Source organism: Chelonoidis abingdonii, chromosome 9 (genome assembly GCF_003597395.2).
Source record: "Chelonoidis abingdonii isolate Lonesome George chromosome 9, CheloAbing_2.0, whole genome shotgun sequence".
Classification (NCBI taxonomy): domain Eukaryota; kingdom Metazoa; phylum Chordata; order Testudines; family Testudinidae; genus Chelonoidis; species Chelonoidis abingdonii.
Window position 1 is genome coordinate 32,684,433 of NC_133777.1, and position 17,707 is coordinate 32,702,139.

At 43.1% G+C, this 17,707-nt stretch overlaps 1 protein-coding gene across 1 annotated transcript in view; it reads left to right on the forward strand.

Annotated features, from left to right (window-relative positions):
- Nucleotides 1-3,792: 3,792 nt before the first annotated feature.
- The window catches only part of LOC116826788 (lysosomal dipeptide transporter MFSD1-like), a 56,215-nt gene continuing 42,300 nt past the window's right edge, over nt 3,793-17,707 (forward strand). Inside the window, 2 exon segments of the mRNA XM_075069080.1 lie at nt 3,793-3,934; nt 4,637-4,789. Coding sequence (XP_074925181.1) covers nt 3,793-3,934; nt 4,637-4,789 — 295 coding nt within the window.

Sequence of the window (17,707 nt, forward strand, 5' to 3'; positions counted from 1 at the left end):
TTTTTGTTTTTTAAGTGGCAAGGACATGGCAACCGAGGGATGGTTGGAGGATAGCGATGTTGAGAACCAACCGATAGACCCCAAGTCATGGAAAGATGGCAACATTGTTATGGTAAAAGCAAGAGAAAGCTTTACCAGTTGTGAAAAAATTATTACATTTATGCTCTTAAAAATGATTTTTTTTGTTTTTTGGACAGATAACCAAGTCAGGGACATACAAGATCACCTCTCTGGTGTGTGATGAGTGGCCAACAGATGCAGAGCCAGAAGAGCACAATGAGGTAAAAGCAGCTTAAATATTCAAAAGAAAAGAAATATATCTATATAAGGTGGTGGTTAAATGCTACTATACGGTTGTGCTTAAAAATAAGTTGCTGAAACGATGACCGACAGAGCCCCCACCTGTGGTGATTCAGAAACAAACAATACAGCCAGGGTTTGCAGCGAGCTGTCGTCAAATGTAGAATCAAAAGAACATGATGAGGTAAAAACAACTTAGAGAATCTTGAAAGAAATATAAATATATATTGTGATGGGGCAAGGCCAGATGGCTACAGTAAAGTACTGAGAAACAGGTATGTTAGCCCCAGGCCCATGGTAACCAAATGGCAGTTGCTCCAGGTTAATCAAGGCACCTGGAGCCATTTAAGACCTTTCTAGAAGGCAGTAGAGATAGCTACTTTAATTAGAACAGCTGCAGCCAATCAAGGCAGGCTAATCAGGGCACCTGGGTTAAAAAGGAGCTCACTCCAGTCAGGCAGGGAGGAGCCAGAGGAGAAGGAGTGTGAGTGAGGAGCTGGGAGCAAGAAGGCAAGGAGCTGAGAGTGAGAGAGTATACTGCTGGAGGATTTAGGGATCCGCCTCTATCAGAATCAGGAGGAGATCTGTGGTGAGGATAAAGAAGGTGTTTGGAGGGAGGACATGGGGGAAGTAAGCCGAGGGAGTTGTAAGCTGTTATGCAATGCTGTTACAGGAGGTATATAGACAGCTGCGATCCACAGGGCCCTGGGCTGGAACCCGGAGTAGAGGGCGGGCCCGGGTTCCCCGCAAACCTCCCAACTCCTGATCAGACACAGGAGGAGTTGACCCAGACTGTGGGGAAGATCACTGAGGTGAGCAAATCTGCCAAGAAGCGCAGAACCCACCAAGGTAGAGGAGGAACTTTGTCACAATATATATGTAAGAGGCGGTTTAAACAAGGCTATATGTTTGTGTTTAGTAACAGGGAGCTGACATGGTGCCCGACAGCGCAAAGCCGGAGATGATGATGATGATTCAGAATCAGATGAGCGTATGGTTGAGGTAGCATGAGCAAATTGTTTGCCTTTTTTATTTTTAAATGATTGCACCAAAGAATTTAAAACATGGGTTTTTTTCCTCTGATTTTGCCAGACATGTTCAGAGAATAAAGATAGATGCCCTTTGAAAAGAATAACCATGATATGCACCTGCTGTTCTTGCATGAAGCGAGATTTTTAAAAAAAGACTGTAAGAAGTAAAGAGAGTGACCAGCAGAGCTGCAAAGATGACGTTATGGCTGATATTATTATTATTTATTGTAGTAAAAACCATTTACCACTGCTTGAAAAAAAAACTTTTTGAAAACTGTACAGCCTGAGCAGTAGACGCTCCCAATCCACTTAGTCACCGTTGTATCTTCTGGGGTTGCTCAGAAGTATTTCACCAGATTAGACATATTTCTTCTAAACTGATGTGGCCCAGATCCTAAATATAATTATAGCCAAAGGCTACAAACTGAAAAATCTTAACATGACCACTGAAATTGTAACTGAAGTTGTCAAAATGATCAGGGAGGTTGCAGAGATGTCAGACCTAGTGGCATTGCTGGTAGACCTATCAAATAAGGTGGCAGCGAAAACTGGCCAATCAGTGTGTAGCAGGGATGGTAAAATGGATTCTAAAACTTTTTACATGCTGGGTCCTTACCCTAAAGGGTCAAAAAAAAAACCCTGAATATTGATTAAGATGCACTGTAAAATATAAAAGCCTGTATAACTGTTTCCTTTGCTTTTGCATTAAATAAAAAAGTGTATATTTGTATCCTATATTACTTTGCTTCTGCATTAAATAAATGTGTATAGTCATATTGTATATTACTGTGCTTCTGCATTAAAAGCTTGTCTTTTAAAAAGGAAGATGTGTATAAACGAGTCTGTATTAAATAAAAACAAAAGCAAAAATTTGATCTTGTGTATACATCTGTTTTAAAGTAAGATGGGTTAGACATGGTGAGGTTGCTAAAGAAAATTTATTACTGTCCTGGAGAAGTTGGGAGTTTTGAGGGGTGTAAAACCCTTATTTCAGGCTGCTAAAAGGCACCGTAAAACTTTGAGCAGCAAGCAGGATTGCAGCTTGGCTTGTGGATCAAGACGCTTACACTTTACATAAGGATTAAATTTAAAAGAAATAAAATGGTTGTGTCTGATGTAGATGCACAGTGGCAGATGAATTTGGTTGACATGACCTCCTATTCTAACCACAACAATGGTCGTACATATATTTTAATGGTGTCTAAATACACCTGGGCTATATCCCTAAAGAATAAGACAGGGGAAGAGGTGGCAAAGGCATTTAAAGCTATTTTTAGACAAGGCTGCATGCCTCAAAAATTACAAACAGATCGAGGAAAAGAGTTTTTAAACAAAGCTTTAAAGACTTTGTTTAAGCAACATGGAGTACCAATAACGAAGTCAAGGCCGGGTGTGTGGAGAGGTTTAACAGAACTTTAAAATCAAAGATGTGGAGGTATTTTACCGCCTGTAGCACCTTTCGATACATCAGTGTGCTGCAGGCCTTCATAGATGGTTACAACAGAAGTTATTACAGAACTCTCAGAGGATGCCTGATCGACGTGACACATGCGAACGTGCTGAGTGTATGGAAAACCGTCTACAAGGACAGTTTTAAAAAGGCGCCACAAGTGATTTTTAAGAAGGGGGATCACATAAGGGTTTCTAAAATGAAGGATACTTTTGAAAAGGTATATCAGCAAACCTTTACTGAGGAAATATTTATTGTGTCTGGGGTTTTATTACAAGGGCAGAGGACTGTGTACGCATTACAAGATTACGTAGAAGAGGCAGTCGCAGGCTCTTTATACCCCAAAGAATTACAAAAAGTAAACCCTAACCAGGACTGCGTTTACAGGGTACAAAAGATTCTAGTGAAAAAAGGCTGGGAAAGGAATGAGTATTTTTTTTGTAAAATGGAGAGGATGGCCTGAAGAATTTAACAGTTGGGTAAAAGCATCTCAAGTTCAAGACCTCTAATAAAGGGGGAAAAAATGACTGAATGGGGTTTTACATTACTTTACCTAGCAATGCTTCTGCGGGGGCTTTTCCTCAAAATACTAGTTCCAATTATACAATATAACTGGCCAACCCTTTAAATTTTATAGGTTACTGGGATGTCGCTTTATCAGAAATACATTATTGTCACTCACAGAACACAATTTTTCACAATACACTGTTTGTGTTAGCGTTGAAAAAATAAATTTGATCCTACAACACAGATGCCAGCTATTATTCAAGCATTTATCATTTAATAGAGAATATCAACAAGAACATCGACAAAGATTCCGAAAAACCGAAGGTCAGTGCCATTTACAGCTTGGTTACTAGAAGAGTTCGGTTAAAAGCAAACAATGAAAATTACTTTTTTTCCACAGGGGAAGAATTGGAAGCAATATTGGGAATGATTCCGAATCATCCATGTAATATAGCACCACTCCCTGCAGACATCATGGGAGTGTTTAACTCTTAATATGTGTACATGGACATAGTGGAACATCAGTTAGTGGGGGACTACTACGTGCTGCTGTTGAGCTGCGTGCCCATCCACAGTAGCAACAACGAATTTATTACCATCATGTATGACAAAGTGCATTACATCACTGTGAGTAAACAGCACATTGGTACCATTACAATTGAAATAAAGATGAATCAGAATAAACAAGTTTCATTTAGTTTTGGGAAGGTGATTGCTAAACTCCATTTGAGCCCCAGGAAACTTGAAGAATGGTGACTATAAAAAACTATGAGGATCTCTTTTTGTATAGGAATTAGTACAGGGCCCAGGCTGGTTGTGCCTTACCAGGCTACCAAGGATTACTCGTCATGTACGGAGCCAGTTTAGGAGGGATATTCCGCAGTCTTTTTAGAAAAGCCGTGCCGCTTTTGAAAAGGGGTTTTGAAATTATTAAACCTCACATGAAAACAGCCGCAAAAAATATAACCAGAGATGTAGTGAACCACGTGTCTAGTGCCATTATAAACAAAATGGGAGTGCACATGCCACAAGAAGGTTCTGGTTTAGTGGTGATGAGAAGAAAAAGAACAGCGTCGCACCAGCCCTTTAAAAAAAAAGCTGTCAAAAGTCACCTCAGCCAGAAACCTAAAAGGCGCCCTAAGAAAGGGAAGCGAAGCATCGCCCGTGGTAAGAGGGATATATTTTTAAATGGCTGTTATTCATTATGGCTCTGACAAATGCACCAAATCAGAACTGGATTTATTTCAAATAGCCCCAACACAAACCAGTATCGAGAATAGCATTTATGTAGAGATGTCTCCTTTGACCTCTTTAACGGTGAATGCCCCGCTATAATTTTTTATTTCAGGATATGGGGATCATTACTTAGACCTTAACAAAACGCTGCTGTACATGTACTGCAAGGTGGTAGAAGCCAAGGCAGACATTGACAACAATGCCAGTGTTGCCATAACAAACTACTCTATCGCCACCCTTTTTAACCAGCTGGACATCATTCTAGGTAACTGTCTTATCAGTAAGAGCAACAATTGTTACCCTCACAGAGCCTTGATAGAGCTGATTCTGAACTACAGCCATGATACCCTTGCTATGCAGTTTTTGACAGGAGGGTTTCATAAAGACACGATGAGGCCCACAAAAGCACCATTTTGGTCGGCGCAGGTAACGAGGGGTTTATGCACAGGGACAGACTAATGGTCAGCAGCAGGAGGCTGGATTTGTTGGGGCCTCTACACAGTGATTTGTTTTTTCAAGAAAAACTATTGCTGAATGGCGTGGACTTGAAAATTAAACGGATCCATAGCAAAGATATTTTTTGCCTCATGAGCGGGAATGCCAACCAGAATTATAAAGTTCACATTATTTCAGTGTCCCTGTTTGTAAAATGGGTGAAAGTGACCCTGGGGGTCTGTTTGGGGCATGCTGAAGCTCTAATGATCACCAATGCTAAGTACCCAGTAGACGGGGTGAGCATAAAGGTGTTTAGCATTCTAGCCAGCAGTTGTGTTAGTCACCAGGAAAACCTCTTTTTGGGACAGTGACCCAAGCAGCTCGTAATCAGTTTTATAGATAACGAAGGCTTCAGCGGCAGCTACATTAAAAACCCTTTTAAATTTAAACATTAAAACATTAATTTTGTGGTGAACGGGTGTCGGTGAAACCTCTATAACACGACATTGAGAATGAAAACTGTGTAGGGAGTACATGCGGCTTATGCAGGTGGCTGGGAAATATGTAAAAGAGCGATTGATCCTGATTAACTGTGGTGAATTTGCCCAGGGCTATATGCTGTATGCCTTCAATCTGACCCTGGACCAGGAGTGCACCAATCATTACTCTCTGAATAAAACTGGAAACCTGAGTACTATTTCTGAGATGGCTGCTACCAGGTCTTCAGAAGCTGAGCAGTGAATAGCCTTCCTTTGCTGCAGTTTGGCTTTGATGAGGAATCGTAAAAGAGCCAGGTTTCTCTGCACGCAGCTAGACATGATTATCAGAGGGATGCTCTTTTTCAAAATGGGAGTTTGATAAAAATAACTGTTTATGGTTTTGGGTTTTTTAAGGTGTATACACAAGGCCAGTCTGGGGGGGAAAGGCCTGTTCTTAACATGAAGGCTGCAGGTGCTGAAGCATTCAAATCCACCAGCAGGTACTCATAGAGTACCTCAAAAGCCTCCAAAAATAATTGTGTTTTACCAGGTACATTTGTCAGGCCAGAGTGGTGATTTGCAGTTTATTGCGTGGGTTTTTTTAAAAGAACCATATACTTCGTATTTAAATTAAATTGTTCAGCCTTTTTTCCCCCTGACAAAATATATTTTGCGCAATGTACATAATACCTAGGTTCCTGTGATGCATGTATTTTGTAAAGGCTTTCTTGATTTCACTGCTTTCAGAAGCAGACTCCATTCAATCATCTATAATAACCATATTAACTTTATTACTAGGAAATCACTGTTCATCATTAAAAGTATCAGGTAAACCTTCCAAAAACGTGATACATGGAAATTTTTGCAACAACTCTTTATACAATTGTTGCCAACACCATACAATAATACCATACAATATTTTCAGGCATGCACAACAGCTTATTCTCATTTTCTAACAATTGCTTTATAAAAAATGATTTTCCAGCATTCAAAGGATCACAAAGAAAACAGGAAAAGGGGTGAACAAACTGAATGTGGCTTTTCATAATAATCAATACCCGTATGGCAAGGTTTTAAAATCCACCTCAAGGGCTCTTTTGTCATAAATGACTTTGTTTTGGGTTTTTTTTGCCAGACTTCTTGTTTCTATCAACTGGTGCTTTTTTACCCTTATGATTCCTGGCTGCTGTAGCACGATTTCTTTTGGGCCCTCTTCCTTGGGGTAATCCCAGACGAGTTCTTTTAAGCTTTCCAAATTAATTTTCTCACTATTCCCTGCGTTGAGCACAATCCCTTTTACTTTCATACATGTCTTACAGTTGGACAGTTTGTACTCATACGTTTTAGGCCCAGCAGACACAAACTCCACAATGTGTTCAGCTGGTGGTATTTTGTTGGTCAGATCCCCTAAATAATCCCCTAGAGGTGGGTTCCACGCCCCTTCTTTACTAAGAAAAATCACAGAATCCATATTGTGGTAAAGACACTGCTCCTGTAAGCAATCTAACAAATCTAACATAGTGCTCTAGCTTGGCATAAGCAGTGGTGAAGCATGCTATAAACACATTAGTGTTGCCGGAATGGGTGCAATGTTCTTTTGCATACTTTCAAGACACCACGGCCCTGTCATTGTCAATAAACTCGCACGACACATCGTAATAAGGCACAAAGATGTGCTTGAGGAACTCGTCGGGGTCCGTCACTACACTGGTGTTAGTCAAATTTGTTCGCTGACCAAATTTTCCCCACAAGGAATTTAAAAACAGCTTTGAGGGGAGCATTTTGGGGTTTGGGGGTTTTTTTGGTGGGGTTTGCCTTAATCTTCTTTAGACGCAGACACATGTCTTCTCTTTCACGGTACTCTAATGTACTGGTTTTTTTTCCAAACTTGACTGTACACCAGTGCGGGCACCCCGAGGCCTCTTGTTTCTGTCTCAGGTGCGTTTTAATGTAGTCTGGAAACAGGGAATCTTCAGAGAGGTTAAAGTGCCAGACTTCATAAATCTCAGCTATCCTGTACCATTTGTCTAAAGCCTCTGCCAACTTTATTGTGCACCAAGTCCCTGTTAAAGCCCTCCTGTCCTCCTGATTGTGCGTGCAGGGTTCCTTTTGTGTTGTTTCTACACAAAGGACGCACAGGGGGAACATTAATTTATCACCAACCCTGTATGGTAATACGGGGAAATACAGGCCTCTCGGAGGGTACACTTTAACCTTGGCAATGCCAAAGTACCATCTGATATCCCCAAAACCCTCATACACGATACCAGGGTGCCCCACATGGTATTGTTTAGTCTTGTTAACAAAAGGATAGAGGCTGATAAAATCGTAGTAATGAATCTGCTCCCTGGGCTGTGGTTCGTAATAAAGACAGATGGCATTCATTCTACCTCTGTAAAGGGCACTTCTAGGAACCAAAGGCTGTGGCAGGTTTTTTTCTTGTAAAAAATCCCCCACCCGGTTATCGTTCGCTAGCATAGCCTTCCATTTGTGTTCCCATATGGTCCTTACCTCAAAGCCCTGTATTTTTAGAAATTCAGCCTTAATCATGGTTTAGTTGTACAGTTGTCTGTAGGTCACATTAAGCAAAGGATTGTAATCATTTTCACAATAGCAGACAGGCAGCCATGAAAAAAAAAAAACATTAAATTCAAAGGCTGTAGGTTTACCTGCTATGAAGGTATAACCATACAAACAAACAAACAAAAAAAACAAAATAGGACACCGCTTTAAACTCCCCACACTGAAAAGTATGTTGGATGTAAATGTTCTCGGTGTGGGCTACACACAACAACCATTGAATAGCCGCCATGGAATATCTCTTCTGCTGTTTGTGGTAATTATCTAATGGCAGAAGGGCTATGGTTTGCGGTTTTAAAAAATTAAACCGGTACATGGCCATGCAAATTGAGGCTAATGTAAGGGGTCTATACACCTAGTATACACTATACACCTCCTTGTCATCCTGTCCTGGGTTTTTAACAATCTGCTTTTCTGTCACTTTTATGACTTCTTTTCTGGACCAGTTGCAAGCTCTTGCAAAATTTCAACATCTTTTTGGCAATAATAGTGCAGTTCTTTCTGGAGAACAAATTCATTCTGGGAATTGTGTTGATACCTAAAGTTTTTTTGCTGTAGGATGACTACCTTAAAATCTGCTATTGTATGGCCAAGATGTTGCCATCCTACAGCAAAAAAACTTCAGGACCAGACTTCAAAGAGAAACTGCTGAGCTTCAATCCATTTCAAATCTGACACCATCTGCTCAGGATTAAACAAAACCTGTGAATGACTAGCCAGCTACAAAAGCAGTTTCTCCTCCCTTGGTGTTCACACCTCAACTGGTAGAAGAGGGCCTCATCCTCCCTGACTGAACTAACCTCGTTATCTCCAGACTGATTCTGGCCTGCATATTTATACCTGCCTCTGGAAATTTCCACTACGTGCATCCGATGAAGTGGGTATTCACCCACGAAAACTTATGCTCCAATACATCTGTTAGGGCTTGGCTACACTGGAAACTTCAAAGCGCTGCCATGGGAGCACTCCCGCGGCAGTGCTTTGAAGCACGAGTGTGGTCGCGGCGCCAGCACTGGGAGAGAGCTCTCCCAGTGCTGCAGGTACTCCACCTCCCCAAGAGGATTAGCTTACAGTGCTGGGAGCTGCGCTCCAAGCACTGAGGCACTGTTTACACTGGCGCTTTACAGTGCTGTAACTTGCTATGCTCAGGAGGGTGTTTTTTCACACCCCTGAGCGAGAAAGGTGCAGCGCTGTAAAGTGCCAGTGTAGCCAAGGCCTTCGTCTATACGGTGCCACAGGACTCTTTTAAAGATCCGGACTGACACAGCTACCCTTCTGATATCTGATTATTAATATCATCTAGCAAATTTTCAATAGTGGTGTCAACTGACACCATGGCCTCTGGACAGAGTAATGGGGGTCACAAATTAGTGAAAAAATTTCTTGAAAATATTCATAAGCATTAAAATATTCATAATACAGCTGAGGAGGTGTATTAGGAGTGGGAGAATCTGTACTTTCAGAAGAGGGAGTCTATGTCTATTTCCCTTTCTTGGTTGGGCAGGGTCGTTTTCATAAAAAAGCTCTGGCTTTTTAAAGTTTCCTCCCCAAAAGTCTTCTCAATCTTTTAGATTTCTTCCACTTTCCCCACCTCCACAACCCCTCTTAATGTTTTTAGGTTTCATGTTTAGTCCCACCCTCCCTTCCTCCTTCAACACGCTTTCCACCTTTTCAAACAGTGCATGTGTATTTTATCTTTTGGTCTAAAACCACCCTTTCTTCTGGAGAATGTTGCTTTTGAAACATCTCAAGAATTGGCTTTGAAAACTTTTTACCTAGTAAACGCTTAAGAGATGTACGAACACTAAACAGCTTATTACAAACACAACTGATGTAGCAAGACCTACAGGTAGGTTGTTATTTGTAGCAATGGTTCTGTGGTGACCAGAATCAGGGGGGACTGTGGTGGGGCGATGACTCATCGGCACAGTGCCTCCTGCTGGTCATCCAGGGAACTAGCTCCTTCCAGCCCAGAGCGCCCTCTGCAGGCCGATGTCACGCCTGCCGCTGGCCCCCGTGTCTCTCCCCGACCCCGATGCCCTTTGTCCAGGGGTTCTGCCCACCACAGTACTTCCCCACTGTGGGTCTTCTCTCCCAGGGGAACCCCCTATCCCCACCTTGCCTCAGGCTACTGCCAATCTCCGTTTAGCCCCTGTTCACTGGGGCAGACAGTAGTCTGTTAACCACTCATCACTGGCAAGGGTGGGTCGGACCAGCTGCCTCTGCCTTTTCCTGAGCTGCCCCTCTGCAGCCCTAGTACCCTTTTGTGGACCCTTAACTTGGCCTGCAGCCTGGGGCTTTGCTAGGCTAGAGCTCCCCAGCTCCGTCTGCCCTTCCCCAGCACTGCTCCATCCTAGGTACCCTCCTCAGCTTCCCAGGCAGCCAGGTCCTTCTCTCTCTAGGGAGCTAGAGAGTGTCTCCTTGTCCTTCTGGCCCACCACCCTCTTATAAGGGCCAGCTGGGCCCTGACTGCATTGGCTAGAGCTGTGGCTGCTTTGCCAAACAGCCCAGCTTTTCTCCTGCCACCACTGTCTCCCAGGGTTGTTTTAAAGCCCTTCAGGGCAGGAGTGGGGTAACCACCCCGCTACAGGGGCTGACACTTGACTCTGCTCAAGCCCATGCATGGACACTGTTGCTGCTACAGGGTTGTTTGCCTTTACCCTTTTTAAAGCTGATTTCTTCTGGGCTGTGATGGCATAGGGTTGCTCAGAACTAGGGATTTGACCCCTTTGCATCACTTCCTGGAAGCTTCAGAAGTAGATTTCTTGGAGGTGCAGGACTGTTCAAAATTGGGGGGTCTGATCCCCTTTTTCTCACCCCTGGAAACTGTCGCTGCTTCAGAGGACAATTTCTTGGCCCTTTTTAAGGATGGTTGGCTCTGTGTAACGAAGGTTTTGGATGTGCAGGGCTGTTCAAAATCAGGGGGTCTGATACTCTTGCTTCCAACACTGGAAACTGCAGCTGTCTCAAAGGGAAATTTCTTGGCCCCTTTAAGCGAGATCCCTTTCAACATTTCTTCTTGTGCAAGAACATTTGATAAATCTGCCAGTATACATCTCAACCCCGATATAACACTGTCCTTGGGAGCCAAAAAAATCTTACCGCATTATAGGTGAAACCGTGTTATATTGAACTTGCTTTCATCTGCTGGAACATGCAGCCCTGCCCCCCAGAGCACTGCTTCACTATGTTATATCCGAATTCGTGTTATATCGGGTCATGTTCTATCGGGGTAGAGGTGTACATAAACAAAATGTTTTTAACACATAATCCCATATGTTCCTTTTACTAACAGCCAGAAATATATCCCCAATATATATATTTCAAAAGCTTTTACACAAAACCCATCCCTTGACGCTGAAACACTTTATACAGTACTGGTGCTGAAAAACTGTGTTCAAATACAACGTCCAAAGAAAAAATTAAAAAATGCTATTCTGGCTTTTGCCACATGGGTGCAGTACAGCTCCAAAATTTTCAACAATTGCCAGCAAAACCTCTCTCTCTCTCTCTCTTTTAAAAAAAAAAAAAAACAAAAAAAAAAACAGTAAACCCTTTGGGGCAAAGGCAACTTCTTTTTTACTAACAGTAACAAACATAGCCCCAATACACATGTTAATGCACAACCCCTGGAGGGGGTGGGAGGGAAGGTACACTAATTCCAATAACCGTTATTTGAAATGCATTAAAAAAAACAGCTCATACCGTCTTCTGTAATCTCAGGAAAATCTATCTGTTGATTTTGACTTCCATCTTGTTCTAAATTAAAAAAAAAAAAATCCTTAAAACCATTTCTTTTAAAAATAAACTATAATTGTCTGGCACTTTAATCAGCTTACCAAAATTTAAAACTTCTAGTGCAGAATCTGGTATGTCAAGGAAAAAGGTATTGTCCTATTTGAAAGGAAAAAAAATAAACTTTTAACTAAACCCAACACATGCATAAAACAGTGGTGGCACACGCACACACACAAATAGTAATTTTTCTTACCATGTCATTGCTCCCTATGACAGCAGAAATCTTGTATCAGCAATATTTCTTTGACAGCCTCCTCTCAGGCCAGCTGTACGCTCCGGTGATCAGCATTCTTCTGTCTCTTTCCCTGGGTGTGGGATTTGTCGGCTGTACCGGCAACCCGGCCCTGTGGTCAGGATCACTCGTGTCGCCAAAATATAACTTTGGTGCGAGTGGAAGCTTGCCAGGCCGTCTATCGGCAGCCTCCTCTGCGGTCACTGGATTAGAGCTCTGGCTTGGTGGTTGGGGATGGGTGACAGGCGAGCTCCTCCCACCTTCAGGCCATCTGATGGAGCACGTGTTCTTTGCTCTATTATACTGAATATCAGGGTTGGAAGGGACTCAGGAGGTCACTTAGTCCACCTTGCTAACAGCGACCAATCCCACTGAATCATCTGCAGGGCTTTGTTTTCAAATTGACCTTGAAAGCCTCTAAGGAGAGATTCCACCCCCTCCCTAGGTAACCATTTCCAGTGCTTCACCGCTCTCTGAGTGAAGTTTTTCTTTATCGCAACCTAAACCACCCCCACTGCAACTTGAGACCTATTACATTGTTCTGTCATCTGGTACCATGAGAACAGTCTAGATCCTCCTCTTTGGAAGCCTTTCAGGTAGTTGAAAGCAGCTATCAAATCCCCTCACTCATCTCTTCTGCAGACTAACAATCCCAGTTCCCTCGCCTCTCCTCATTAAGTCATGTGCTCAGACCCTCTAATAATTTTGCCGTCCACTGGCTCTTTCCTTAAATTTTTCCATATCTTTCTTGTAATTGGGGCAATAACTTGGACACACGACTCCAGATGAGGCGTCAACATGTCGAATAAAAGGGAATGATCAGGTCCCTCAATTGAGGCTATGCCCTACTTGATAAGCCGAAAATCAATTAAGCCTTTTGGCACAAAGCGCAGCCATCTGGGTTGGGGGCCATCATATCGCATGCCTGCGTATTCGCCACTGTCACCCTAGGTCCTTTCTGAGAAACTGCTGAAGCATTTGATCGTGTATCTGTAGGCAGTGATGGATTCTTTCCATTCTAAGTGCAGACTCTGTTGTTGGACGGCTCAGCGATTTCTTATTAGCCATCCTCGCAGATTTGCCTAGATCCTCTGGACCTCCTATTCCTACGTTCCAGCTTATCTACCTTTCCGCAGTTAGTGTCATTCGCTACAACTTGCTGGAGAGGGGCATCCTCCATCATCTAGACTTCATTAATGAAATGTCTTTGGACAAAACGTGGCCCGCGGACAGACCCTGGGTGCACTCCGCTTATACTCAGTATTTTCCCACTAGACACCAAGCCATTGATCACTGACCCGTTAGACCCAACAGTAGGAGATTGTCTATCCTTTATAGTCCATTCATCCAAACCAATTACTCTGTTAACTTGTGGAAGATACTGTGGGAGACAGTATCAAAGCTTTGACTAAAATAACAAGCATGTGACCGGGCTGGATCATAGAAAGCCCCTTGGGAGCTGGCGCAACTGATATGCCAAACTACTTCTGACCCCTGCTTTCCCTGCCAAATCAGGGAGCTTTCCCCGCTCCTGTCTTGCGAGCGAACTCCGTCTGCTCCAACACAGACGCAGGTCTGAATTACTTGCCCAAAGCTGCAGGTTACTGAAGCAGCTTAACAGAAGTGTTACTGTCTTTACACTCAGATTGCAACTACGCATTTTACCCTGAATAAAGCGTTAGCAGACTTGTGCAATCATAAATTGTTGCCTCATAACACTGATAGAGGGCTATGCACAGTTGTTTGCTCCCAGGTATTAATCACACCTCTGGGTTAATTAATAAGTAAAAAGTGTATTTTATAATACAGAAGTAGATTATATGGTTCCAGGTTGTGACAGAGCAGAACTAATAATCCCACGCCAAGCTATAAATAAAACGTTGCGCTCTATGTCTAATCAAACTGAATACAGACAATCTCACCCTCAGAGATGCTTCAGTAAGTTTTTTCCTCAGACTGGATACCTTCCAGGCCTGGGCACAATTCTTTCCCCTGGTATAACTCTTGTTCCAGCTCAGGTGGTAGCTAAGAGATTCTTCATGATGGCTCCTCTGTTCTGTTCCACCCATTTATATATCTTTTGCAAAAGGCGGGAATTCTTTGTCCCTCTCGGTTTTCACTCTCCCCCCCCCCACTGGAAAAGCACCAGGTTAAAGATGGATTCCAGTTCATGTGACATGATCACATGTTACTGTAATACCGCAAACCTTCATTCCTCCCAGCCTGACTTACAGGAAAGCCTGCCTGCAAACAGAACCATCCAATCAATTGTCTTGGTTGATGGAAGCCATTAAGATTCCAAACCACCATTAATGGCCCACACTTTGCATAATTACAATAGGACGTCAGAGTTATGCTTCATATTGCTAGTTTCAGATACAAGAGTGATACGTTTATACAAATAGGGTGACCACACTCAGTAGACAATAAGCTTTGTAATGATACCTTACAAGAGACCTTTTGCATGAAGCATATTTCAGTTACATTATATTCACTCATTATCAATTTTTTATAAAATCATATACACTGCAGCGTCACACAAGGTATATCACTGTGATGTTCCGTTGGTGTTCCCTGGACTGGTGACTGCTAGGTCACTCCAGTCCTCGACTCTGGGAGCAATCTTTACGTGCTTTGCTCTGGCATGTAACCTTCTCCTTGGATTGTGCAACCGAATGACACTAGCCAATATCTCCAGTCACAGACACAACCCTAGGAACCTCCGTCTTGCAGCGTCCAGTTATGCCCACTGGATGCTGCAAGCTTATATGCTTCACCAGGCTTGTTATCCCAAGGCGAGTCTCTGACATGCTTCAAACCAAATGCACTGCTTCAGGTAGAATAAACAAACAGATTTATTAACTACAAAGACAAATTTTAAGGTATGTAAGGCAAAGCATAACAAGTCAGATTTGATCAAATGAAATAAAAGCAAAACGCATTCTAAGCTGACCTTAACACTTTCAGTGCCCTTACAAACTTAGATGCTTCTAACTCTTCAGCCAGGCTCTCCCCTTTCATCAGCGCTTCAGTCACTTGGTGTGGTGTCTGTAGATGTAGGTGGAAGAGAGAAGACAAGCATGGTAAATGTCTCTCCCTTTATCATGTTCTTTCTTCCCTCCTAGCTTTGCCCTCCACCCCTTCAGAGTCAGGTGAGTATTACCTCATCGCAGTCCCAAACTGACCAAAGGAAGTAGGGGGACTCAGTCAAGAATCCAACATATCCTTTTCTTGCCGCCTAGGCCAGTGTCCTTTGTTCCTGTGAGGCTGGGCTGGGTTAGAATAATAGAATATTAGGGTTGGAAGAGACCTCGGGAGATCATGTAGCCCAATCCCCTGCTCAAAGCAGGACCAACACCAACTAAATCATCCAGCTAAGGCTTTGTCAAGCCGGGCCTTAAAAACCTCTAAGGAGGGAGATTCCACCACCTCCCTAGATAACCAATTCCAGTGCTTCACCGCCCTCCTAGTGAAATAGTGTTTCCTAATATTCAACCTAGACCTCCCCCACTGCAACTTGTTCTGTCATCTGCCACCACTGAGAGCAGCCTAGCGCCATCCTCTTTGGAACACCCCTTCAGGTAGTTGTAATCCCCAAGTCCATTTCTGCAGAACTGCTGCTTAGCCAGTCAGTCCCCAGCCTGTAGAGGTGCGTGGGATTCTTTCTTCCTAAGTGCAGGATTCTGTTGAACCTCATCAGATTTCTTTTAGCCCAATTCTCCAGTTTGTCTAGGTCACTCTGTCTCCATGATCGATTGTTTCCTCCTTTATGCTTGCGAAAGGGATGTATTGCCTCTAGAGGCGCCCCGAGGGTGTGGTAATGTAAGTGTCTCAGATTGGGTGGGGGCTCGAGCTGGTTATGCTATTGTGATGAAATGGAACCCCTGGATACTGAACCCGCCCTTGTTGCTGTCAACTCAGAGGGGTAGAAGGTTACATCTGTGTTGAGAGAGCTGTCCAGAGCGGTCACAATGGACACTCTGGGATAGCTCCCGGAAGCAATACCATCGAATTGCATCCACATTACCACAATTCAACCCAGCAGGGTCGATTTCAGTGCTAATCCCTGCCTGGGGAGGAGTAGGAGAAATCAATTTTAAGAGCCCTTTAAGTTGACAAAATGGCTTTGTCATGGTGATGGGTGCAGGGTTAAATCGATCTAATGCTGCTAAAATTTGATCGAAACTCGTAGTGTAGATCAGAGCCAAGAGACTGGCTGTATTTTAAAGAAGCTTTATTGAGGGCACAGGAACAAAACCATCCAATGTTGCAGAAAGAATAGCAAACATATGGCAGACGACCATTGGCTTAACAGAGAAATCTCAGGGAGTTTAAAGACAAAAAGGAAGATTAAAGAAGTGGAAACTTGGACAGATGAATGGGAGAGGTATAGAAGATATTGCTCAAGCATGCAGGTGTAATCAGAAGGCCAAAGACAATTGGAAGTTGACGCTAGCAAGGGATGTGATGGGAACAAGAAAGGGTTTTGTGCAGATATGTTAGCAATCAAGAAGACAGATCAGGGAAAGTGTGAGACTGAATGTGGAGCACCTAGTGACCAGATGATGTGAAAAAGCTGAAGTACTCAAATGCTTTTTTGGCTTGGTCTTCACAGACAAGGTAGTCCAGATTACTGCACTGGGCAGCACAGTATTGAGGAGGAATGAGCGGTACTCAGTGGTGACAGAACAGGTTCAAGGACTATTTAGAAAAGCTGATATGCACAGGTCCTATGGGCCAAGATCTAAGCCTCCGAAGGTGCTGAGGGAGTTGGCTGATGAGTTTCAGAGCCATTGGTCATTATCATTTGAAAACTTGGGCAATCGGAGAGGCCCAGAATGCTGGAAAAAGCCAATATACGTGCCCATCTGTTCAAAAAAAGAAAGAAGGAGAATCGGGGAACTACAGGTCAGCGCTCAGCTCATCCTGGACAAAATCATGGAAGCAGTCCTCAAGAAATGCCATTCTGAAGCATTGGCGAGGAGAAGGAAAGATCAGGAACAGTCAACATGGATTCACAAGGCAAATCATGCCTGACAACTGTTCCTTCTATGATGAATAAGTGGCTCTGTGGATATGGAAAAGCATGGACGTAATTGTGATGCTCTGAACCTCAGGGCAACACCCAGTACCTCCCATGTTTCATCCTTGTAAATGATTGTGTTATCCAGTGCAAAGTTGTTCATGTGGGTGTAATTCAGAAGCTCATATCACGGAAAAATGTTTGTTTATACTGATTATACCGTAATTCGTTATTACGTAAGTTATAGGTAGAATCAGGTATATAGTATAGAGCGAAAATGTGTCTTCTTGGCTAAAATAACCAGGCAAACTCTTCAAGAGCAGACAAGGCAGTTCAACCTCATCATAGCATGTATATAGAAAACCAAGTATTTGCACAAGTTAAAACCACTAATGGATGGATGAACGCGACTATAAGGTGATAGAAAGCTGCTAATGTCGGGCTCAGTGGATAGTGATCAACAGCTCATGTCTTAGCTGGCAGCTGGTATCCCAAAGCAGATGCCCAGGGTGGTCCGGGCTGGTTTTGTTCAACATCTTTATTATGATCTGATGATGGGAATTGCACCCTCAGCCATCTCGCAGATGACACTAAGGTGGCGAAGGTAGAGTAGTGCTGAGAGGGCAGTGAATGGTC